General features: G+C 41.5%; 1 protein-coding gene across 3 annotated transcripts in view; it reads left to right on the top strand.

Moving 5' to 3' along the window:
• Nucleotides 1-822, top strand: part of prpsap2 (phosphoribosyl pyrophosphate synthetase-associated protein 2) — a 37,551-nt gene extending 36,729 nt beyond the window's left edge. For 2 of the 3 annotated variants that reach the window (XR_009513872.1, XM_059979063.1), the window contains exon 12: nt 63-822. Coding sequence is in view for 2 of the 3 variants with exons in the window: in XM_059979063.1 (XP_059835046.1) it covers nt 63-82 (20 nt within the window). In the remaining variant the exon portion in view is untranslated. The remainder of the gene's footprint in view (nt 1-62) is intronic. The other variant, XM_059979065.1, reaches the window with a different exon arrangement.
• Nucleotides 823-10,858: the final 10,036 nt, after the last annotated feature.

Consider the following 10,858-nt stretch of genomic DNA (forward strand, 5'->3'; position numbering starts at 1 on the left):
GACAATTTGCAATGGGACTCTACTGAAAAACAAATTGAGGTTCTTCATATTCTTTTTATTAGGACTGATAAGATCCGCCTGAAGAGAGATTTTGCCTTTGTGCAAAATCATCGCCATGGTTCCAGATGTATAAGGACGGTGATCTAACATACATAATCCTCCGTCTGTCGCCAAAACATTATGACAAAATCCAAAAATATATGTGCTGTAATTTATTTTTTTAGATTTTGATGTGTGTTCACAAACAATGTATATTTATAATCAAATACTTAGCATCATAAGTGATTGTAGTGCCATTTGAGATAGCTGCGAAAGGCTTTGTGCACTTGTCAATCTGTTGCTTCACGAAAGGTACTGAGTTTTGTTCTTTTTCTGAATTTAAAATAATTAAATGTTTAAAATTGCTAAATTGCAATGTCCTTTTGTTTCCTTTAGAACTATATTTTTTATTTTGAAAGCCTTAATGGCTAGAATTGCAAGTTAGTTTGTTTAAATACAATTGTCACCAAAACAATTGGCTGAGTGAGAACTCTGGCATTAATTTTCAATTGTTAGAATAATTCAGTTGCCTTAGACATCATGACAAATTGTAAAATTGTCATATTCTGCATCAGAATTGTGTATCCACAATGTAATGAATCTCATTGTAACTTGCAGTTCCATGATTTCATTTCTTCATCGTATGAAAGTAAATACATTTCTTTCCAATTCCTTTGCCCTGTATATTGTTTGAGAACTGTATCCTGAAGTTATGCTGCTTGAGTTCATTGATCATGCATTCACACACGAATTTCTTCCAATAAAGATGCTTCTTAAAGGAAAACAAGTAATAAAGGCATTTAATTGGAGTAATGGGAATTAGGAAACTATCAGGCAGGAAATTGGAAACAGATGTTCTCACGGAAAAGTATGGAAGAAATGTGGCAAATATTCAGGGGATATTTGTGTAGAGCTCTGTATAGGTGTGTTCCAATGAGACAAGGAAGTTATGGTAGGGTACAGGAACTGTGGTGTACAAAGGCTATAATAAATGTAGTCAAGAAGAAACGAAAAGCTTATAAAAGGATTAGAGAGCTAGGTAATGTTAGAGAAATAGACGATCATAAGGCTACTAGGACAGAGCTTAAGGAAATTAGGAGAGCCTGAAGGGGTCATGAGAAGGCCTTGGCAGGCAGAATTAAGGAAAATCCCAAGGCATTCTACAAGTATGTGAAGAGCAAGAGGATAAGACATGAAAGAATAGAACCTATCAAGTGTGACAGTGGGGAAGTGTGTGTTGAACCAGAGGAAATAGCAGAGGTACTTAAAGAATACTTCAGTATTCACTATGGAAAAGGACCTTAGTGATTGTAGTGGTGTGCTGGAGCTTTTGGAAAGCATCAAGTTGGATCAGTCACCAGGACCAGATGAGATGTACCCCAGGCTACTGTGGGAGGTGAGGGAGGAGATTGCTGAGCCTCTGGTGATGATCTTTGCATCATCAATGGGGATTGGATGGGTTCCAGAGGATTGGAAGGTTGTGGATGTTGTTCCTTTATTCAAGAAAGGGAGTAGAGATAGCACAGGAAATTATAGACCAGTGAGTCTGACCTCAGTGTTTGGTAAGTTGATGGAGAAGATCCTGAGAGGCAGGATTTATGAGTGTTTGGAGAGGTATAATATGATCAGGAGTAGTCAGCATGGCTTTGTAAAAGGCAGGTTCGCCTTTACAAGCCTGATTGAATTTTTTTGAGGATGTGACTAAACACATTGACGAAGGAAGAGCAGTAGATGTAGTGTATGTGGATTTCAGCAAGGCATTTGATAAGGCACCCCATGCAAGGCTTATTGAGAAAGTAAGGAGGCATGGTATCCAAGGGGACATTGCTTTGTGGATCCAGAAGTGGCTTGCCCACAGAAGGCAAAGAGTGGTTGTAGGTGGGTCATATTCTGCATGGAGGTCAGTGACTAGTGGAGTGCCTCAGGGATCTGTTCTGGGACCCTTACTCTTTGTGATTTTTATAAATGACCCAGATGAGGAAGTGGAGGGATGGGTTAGTAAGTTTGCTGATGACACAAAGGTTGGGCATGTGGATAGTATGGAGGGCTGTGAGAGGTTACAGTGGGACATTGATAGGATGCAAAACTGGGCTGTGAAGTGGCAGATGGAGTTCAACCCAGATAAGTGTGAAGTGGTTCATTTTGGTAGGTCAAATATGATGGCAGAATATAGTATTAATGGTAAGACTCTTGGCAGTGTGGAGGATCAGAGGGATCTTGGGGTTCGAGTCCATAGGCTGCTCAAAGCAGCTGCGCAGGTTGACTGGTTAGGAAGGTGTATGGTGTATTGGCCTTCATCAGTCGTGGAATTGAATTTAGGCTCTGAGAGGTAATGTTGAAGCTATATAGGGCCCTGGTCAGACCTCACTTGGAGTACTGTGCTCAGTTTTGGTCGCCTCACTACAGGAAGGATGTGGAAGCCATAGAAAGGATGGAGAGGAGATTTATAAGGATGTTGCCTGGATTGAGGAGCATGCCTTATAAGAATAGGTTGAGTGAACTCGGCCTTTTCTCCTTGGAATGACGGATGATGAGAGATGACATGATAAAGGTGTACAAGATGATGAGAGGCATTGATAGTGTGGATAGAGGCTTTTTCCTGGGCTGAAATGGTTGCCACAAGTGGACATAGGTTTAAGCTGCTGGGGAGTAGGTACAGAGATGTTAGTTTTCACTCAGAGTGGTGAGTGTGGAGTGGGCTGCCAGCAACGGTGGTGGAGGTGGGTATGATGGGGTCTTTTAAGAGGCTTTTAGATAGGTACATGGAGCTTAATAGAGGGCTATAGGTAAACCTAGTAATTTATAAGGCAGGGACATGTTCGGCATGACTGTGGGCGGAAAGGCCTGTATTGTGCTGTAGGTTTATTATGTTTCTAACTATTCTATATTGCTAATAGTCTCTGTCAAATTGGCAGTTCTGTCCTAAGAGTCCAGTTGGGTTGAGGACATGGAGCCCTCATCATTCAAAATAAAACTTCATTTGATTCTCTTGAAAGGAAGATGCTTGCTGTAGTAACTTCAGTCACCAAGAGAAGCTGGTTTCTTGTTATCTCAATTAAGCCAGAGGTAACATTGGCAAAAGAACTTGAATTCAAACAATGTTGACATAAAATGAGATTTGGCTCCATGACACAGACATTAGGATAACCAACTGTGTGCTTAAAAGTAGCTTTGAAGGTGTTAAAGGAGGATGGAGAGGGCGAAAGCATGCTTGTACTCAGACAGCATTGGAGCAGGCATTGACTTACCGTGGTGCTAGAAATTTTGTGAACCCTGTAGAATTTAATCTATTTCTGCATAATTATGGCCTAAAATATGATCAGATCTTCGCCTAAGTCCTAAAACTAAATAAGGATAACCCAATTAAGTAACGCAAAATCATTTTACTTGTTAATTTATTTATTGAGAAAATTGATCCAATATTACATGTATGTGTTGGAAAAAGAATGTGAACGTTTGCTTTCAGTAACTGGCGTGACCCCCTTGCAGAGCAATAACGTCAACTAAACATTTCCAGTATCTGTTGATCCGTTCTGCACATCAGCTTGGAGGAATTTTAGGCCATTCCTCCTTACAAAACTACTTACTTCAGGTCCTTCCACAACACTCCTATAGTATTAAAGTCGGGACTTTGACTCAGCCATTCCAAAGAGTACCTTTTTGCCTCCAAACATAGCAATGTGCATTTATGTTTAAAAAGTTCAACTTCTGGTAAATCTGTCCACAGATCATTGTTCCAGAAGCATTGTAAAACCAAAAGGTGGTCTTTTGCAAACTTGAAAAGTGCAGCATTTTTGTTTTGTTGGCAAGCAGTGGTTTCCTCCGTGGTGTCCTTCCATGAATACTATTCTTGTTCATGCTTTTCTGATAGTGGACATATGAACAGAGACTTTAGCAAATCTCTGCAGGGCTTTTACTGTTAACCTTGGGTTCTTTTTCACCTCCTTCAACAGCGCACATTGTGCGCTTGGTGTGATCTTTGCAGGGTGCCCACTCCTAGGGAGAGTAGCAACTGAGTTTCCTCCATTTGTAGACAGTATCTCTTACTGTGGACTGATGAACTCCTGGGTCTTTAGAAATGTTATTGTAGCCTTTTCCGGCCTCAAGCATCTCTACGATTCTTCTAAGGTCTAAAAGGCATAGTGCACACAAACAGAACTTGAGAAGAGCAGGCTCAGTCAGTAATCTAACTTTGTGTGTCTTTTATAGGGCAGGGCACCTCTACAACCCACACCTCCAATCTCATTTGTTGATTTGAACATCTGACTAAATAGCATTACCCCAGAGGCTTGCATACTTTTTCCAATAAATACATGTAATGATTCATTTTTCTCAGTAAATAAATGAACATGTATAATGTTTTTGTGTTATTTAATTGGGTTCTCTTTATCTAGGTTTAGGATTTGCATGAAGGTCTTGAAAATTCTACAGGGTTCACAAACTTTCTAGTATACTCTTAATTGCTGTAAAAGGAATGTCCACCAAGAATCCATTTCCTCGTTACTGAAACATAGATGGGGCCAAAAATATTGTTGCATTCTCCAAAGCCCTCAAACGGTTAAAGACAAAGGTTTTCCAGTAGAACATAGCAAAAGCATTTTCCTCTCTCCAGCAATCAGTGATCTGTCAGTCTTCAGGCATCATGTTTATCAGGTGCAGATTGACCTAATTTCCATCAGTCTGCATGTTGGCCCTTCACTTCATCAATTGTCCATTGAAATGAATGTAATTGCCCTTTCTGGAAAGGAAGATTGAAGGCACAATTGAGACTATAAATGGAATTCCTTTATTAAGGGACAAATTGTGCATCTCAATGCAGAAAATGCTTCATATTACATCCTAATATCAAATAACTGCAAATTCTACAGGGTTCTCAAACTTCCTAGCACCATTGTAGCACTGACCAAGCAGTCATTTACACTTATTCTAAACTTTTCCCAATTTATTACTTTATTCTCTGTATTCCCCAGTAGATAGTACCAGTAACCTCCATGGCTGTACATTTGACACAGCTTACAGTGGCCAATCAACCTACCAACTCTGGCATGGAGGCTGGCACTTCTGTGGTGGATAATGAACTACTTGAGTAGCAGAACAGTTTGCGCAGCTTCAGAGCTGTGTGTCAGACATGGCTATAAGCAGCACTGAGGCCCCACAGGGGACTATATTGGCTCCCTTTCCTGTGTACCCTGTATGCTTCAGACTTTAGATACAACAACACTAAGTCATGTCATCTGTAGAAATTCTGACGACTCAGCAATAGCTGGGTGTATAAAAGGAGGACAGCTGGATGAACACAGGGCCATGGTGGAGGACTTGGTCAAATGGTGCAAGCTGAATCATCTGCAGCTCAGAATCAGCACAAAAGAGATGGTGGATTTTAGGAAGACTAAACCTGAACTGTTCCCTTTTACTATAAACGGTGAGGACCTACAAGTACCTGGGAGTGCACCTGGATGACAGATGAGCGGAGAACCAACACAGGGGCTATGCACAAGAAGAGCCAGAGTCGTCAACTACCTCCCGAAGAGACTGAGGTCATTTAGAGTATGCAGGCCTCTTCCTTCACATGTTCTGCCAGTCTATTGTCATCAGTACAATCTTTATGCAGTGGTGTGCTGGAGCAATGGCATCAAAGTGGGTGACGCCAACAGGATCAATAACATAATTGGAGAAGCTGGCCCGGTTATGGAGTCAAACTGGACACACTGGAGGCTATGGTAGAACAAAGGACCCTACGAAAATTCCTGGGAAATCTGGACGATGGTTCTCACCCTCTGCATACCACCTTGGCTGAAGAGAGGAGCACTCTTAGTAATAGACTAAGAAAACTGCACTGCTCCAAAGAGTGCTATATGAGGTCTTCCTTACCCTCAGCCATATAATGAGTTAACCTATAGCTGGGGAAGTGATGACCCCCCCCCCCTCCTTCCTGTTAGGCTGCTTGAGGTAATTTATTTTTTACTCTTTCTACTTCTCTTTGAATATTTGTATATCTGTGCACTTGTAATGCTACTGTGACACTAATTTCCTTTGGGATCACCAAAGTATTTATCTATTTATCGATGGATGATCCCAAGCCCAGCTACAAAAGATGGGTTGGTTATAGGGCTAGCAACCCCATCGTGTAAAATCTTGGAGCTACAGAAGCTCCCCAGACCTCATCCCTGGAAAGGGAAGAACGTACCAAAAAGATAGATCACACCTGGGAACAACTTGAAAGACTGACCTTGGACAGGGGACCCTAGCGAGCTGCTGTCAGTGATTTATGCTCCTGCAGGGGCGATGGATGGACTTAAGTAAGTAATTAGCCTTCCAGCCCCACACATCTTCATGACGTGGGAGGAAACCAGAACCCCATACAGCCACAAACACCAGTACTGGACCTTGGTTGATAGGAGCACCTCTTCTGGATGTATGATGTGCTTCCCATTCCTAGAGATAAATCTGGAGTGTGGAACTATCCCCCATGTAAGAAGAATTCAAAATTGTAGATGCACTTGGAACTAGAACTGGAGCATGTAGCTACCTCAATGAAATAAACCCAGAGAAGATTAGAGACATGACACAATGCAATGTAATGGAGACAGTCAAAGCTCAGATGAGAAACTTGAGACAATTTACGTCACTGAGGAAAGTCATGGAGAATAGAACTGTGTATGAGTTAGGAAGGAAGTCAGCATTAGAATTTATGGTTTGTGACAAATGGGATGACAAATGGAAACATAAGGATAACTGATGAAGTAATGTTTATAGTAAGTTAAGCATGCATTTGTCAAAACCTGTTTCCTGGTGAGCCAGCATTGTCCAAAATTTCTTTCCCTGGAGGCTGATCCTCTACTGTTCTCCAAGCAACATTTAGTGAAAAGTATGGTGTATAATGAACTAGACTTACAGAATAATCTAGGCACTTGGACAATAAAAAGGGGAGGAGTTTATATCATTCATTTATGAAAAAAAAATGGGGTTTGGGGGTTGCATGCAATGGAATTGAGAGCACTTGATAAGAAACTTCCACCCCACCACATGTAAAACATTCCAGGCACACACCATTCTGTATAGGGGTGGGGGGGGGGGGGTGAATAAAACTTGTCCTGCAAAACTCTATTATCATAACAATTGTAGATGAATGTGTCACTACAAAATCATTCAGATTGTTCCACATACAGCAGCCTGGATGAGCCATGAGATCTGCAATCTTCTGAGGTCCAGATCATAGGCAGTCAAGTCTGGTGACCAAGAAAATTATACAGCCATCTCACAGGCAGTAGCAATTCCAGACTAAACTTGAATCAATGAAGGATGCTGGGCAGTTGTGACAGGGCTTGAATGCTATCACCACGTAGAAGGTAAAATCAAGTATTATGGGCAACAACAGGGGTTTGCTTCCAGATGAGCTCAGTGCCTTTTATGGTCACGTTGACTGTCAAAATATGCAGAAACTATCACGAACTATTACAGCCCTGATGATCCTGTGATTTCAGTCTGTGAGGCCAATGTGTAGCATCCTTCAGGAGGGTGAAAAGCGAACAGCACAAATGAGTACCTGGCCAAGTATTAAAGACCTGCACTGATCAACTGGCCACAGTGTTCACTGAGATCTTTAACCTCTCACTTTGGCAGTCTGAAATACCCAGCTGCTTCAAGCAGGCTTCACTTATACTGGTGCCTAAGGAGAATGTGGTAACTTGCCTCAATAACTATTGCCCAGAGTGGTGTTTTGAGAGGTTGATGATGAAGCATACTAATACCTGCATGAGAAGTCATTTGGATCAGTTCCAGTTTGCTTACTGATGCAACAGGTCCACAGCAGATGCTATCTCTTTGGCTCTTCACTTAACCCTAGGACATCTGGACAGCAAAGATGCATATTGACTATGGCTCGGCATTCAATATTACCATCCCCTCAAAACTAATAAGCTTGAAGATATTGGCCTCAATTCTTGTATCCTTGAAGGGTATCCCTGTACAATTGGATCCTAGATTTCCTCACTTGCAGACCCCAATCCAGATTGGCAACAACATCACCTCCACAATCTCCAACAGTGTAAGTGCACAACAAGGCTGGAAGCTTAATCCCCTCCTCTCCTCGCTTGGGGGATCAGAAGTGGAGAGGGTCAGCAACTTTAAATTCCTCAGTGTTATCAATTCAGAGGACCTGTCTGTGTCCAGAACATAAGAACCATTATGAAGAAATGGCTCTCCTCTTTTTAGAAGTTTGGGAAGATTTGGTATGTCATCTAAAACCTTGACAAGCTTCTATAGATATGTAGTGGAGTGTATCTTGACTGGATGCATCACAGCCTGATATGGAAGCACCAGTGCCCTTGAATGGACAATCCTACCAAAAGAAGTAGATACAGCCCAGTCCACCATGAATAAAGCCTTCCCACCATTGAGCACATCTACACAGAATGAAGTCGTAGGAAAGCAGCATCCATCATCTACAATCCCCACCATCCATGACAGACTCTCTTCTCACCTCTGCCATCAGGAAGAAGGTACAGGAGCCTCTGGAACCACAACCGATTGTCCTGTACATTTTTGAAGACATTTATCAAGCTAGTAATAATAAAATATTTAATGGTTTCATTCGTGACTGGATACAGTATACATTGTATGTAAATATTAGCTTTCTTTGTCACTAATGTACTTCAAAACATACAGTGAAATGCGTCATTCATGTCAACGGCCAACACAGTCCAAATACGTGCAGGGCCAGCCTTGCAAGCCTTTAACACCAACATAGCATAACTTATTAACACTAACCTGTATAACCTTTGAATATGGAAGGAAACATAGAGTCACGGGGAGAGCATACAAACACCTTACAGAGAGCTGTGGGAATTGAACTCTGGACAAGATTTGCTGGCACTGTAATTGTGTTATGCTAACCACTACACTACAGTACTACCCTATGTTGCCATGCCACCATTTTAATTACAGGTGGTGCTGGGATATATATTCAATAAAATGAAAGAATTGTAATGAATGATGGTGCATAAGACGCTGGTAAGGCCCAATTTGGAGTATCGTCTGCAGTTTTCATCACCTACTTACAGGAAAGATGTAAATAAGTTTGAAGAGATACAGAGAACATTGATAAGGATGATACCAGGACTGGAGGACCCGAGTTATAAGGAAAGGTTGAATAAGTTAGACTTAATTCCCTAGAATATGGAAGATTGAAGGGAGATTTAATAGAGGTATACAAAATTATGAGGGATATCGATAGGGTAAATGAAAGCAGGCTTTTTACACTGAAGTTGGGTGAAACTAGAATTAGAATAGAAACATGAGAAAGTATGCAGATGCTGGAAATCCAAAGCAACACAAACAAAATGCTGGATGAACTCAGCAGGTCTTGCAGCATCTATGGAAAAGTGTAAAGGGGTTTGAGGTATTTGTTCAGCTGTAGGAGAAATTGATATTCATGCCAAACTTAACAATGTTTCATAGTGCTTCCCTTCCTCTATTCCCCACTCTGATCTTTTGCTTCTTCTCAACTGCCCATTGCTTCCCCTGGATCCCCTCCTCCTTCCCTTTCTCCTCTGGTGCACTCTCCTCTCCTATCAGATTTCTTCTTCTCTAGCCCTTGACCTTTCCCGCCCACTTGGCTTCACCTATCACCCTCCAGCTAGCCTTTTCCCCTCCACCCACCGTTTGATTCAGGCATCTTCTCTTCCCCTTCCCTCTCAATCCTGAAGAAGGGCCTCGGCCTGAAACGCCGACAGTTTACTCCTTTCCATAGATGCTGCCTGACCTGCTGAGCTCCTCCAGCATTTTGTGTGTGTTAATTTAAATGGAGGATTCCCTTTCCAGTTTCCTCTGGTATTAGGGTCATAAAACAGGGGAGAGGTCAATAATAAACCTGCCTATTCAGAGTGACAGAGGGAAGCTTGGTTCTCAGTTTAACTGAGACTGGTAACTGCATATAGATAAGAACCAAAACAGAGAGGGGGCTAGATATTGCAGTGTTAGACCACCAGTTTTTTCCTCTGGTTCCAACAAGCATAAGCAGTGGGATTTAGTGTCATAAATTCCTGGAGTTATATGCCCTTTAGCCCATCTCGACAATGCTGACCAAGTCTCATTTGGCCCATACCCCTCCAAACCATGAAAACATGTCCAAGTGTCTTGTAAATGTTGAAAATGTACCCACCTCTACCGCTTCTTCTGGTAGCTTGTTCCACATACTCACTACCCTCTGAGTGAAAAATGTACACCTCAGGACCATTTTAAACCATTCCCTCCTTCCTTAAACATACCCTTTCTAATTTTCCACTCTCATAGCCTGGGAAAATAGACTGTAATCTTATCTACGCCCTTCATGATTATAAACTCTTATCAGGTCATGCCTCAGCTTTGTTTGATCTGGAGAAAGCAGTCCCAGCTTATGCAGTCTCTCCTTACAATTCAAGTCCTCCAGTCCCAGTAACATTCTTGTAAATCAGTTCTGCATGTGATTTAACTTAATCTTTCCGAGAGTATGATAACAAGAACCGAGCTGAATATTCAGAATGGAGCAGAATTAGGCCATTCAACACATCGAGCCTCCTCCATTCCACCATGGCTGGTTTATTATCCCTCTCAACCCCATTCTGCAGCCTCCTTCCTGTAACCTTTGATATTCTTACTAATTGAGAACCTATCAACCTCTGTTTAATCAAAGTACATATTTATCACCATATACCACCCTGAAATGCATTTTCTTGCAGGTATTTATTGGAAAATAAAATAAATACAATAGAATTTATGAAAAACTATACATAAGGACTGACAAACAACCAATGTGCAGAAGACAATTAGTGTAAATTAA

Source organism: Hypanus sabinus, chromosome 9, assembly GCF_030144855.1.
Source record: "Hypanus sabinus isolate sHypSab1 chromosome 9, sHypSab1.hap1, whole genome shotgun sequence".
NCBI lineage: Eukaryota > Metazoa > Chordata > Chondrichthyes > Myliobatiformes > Dasyatidae > Hypanus > Hypanus sabinus.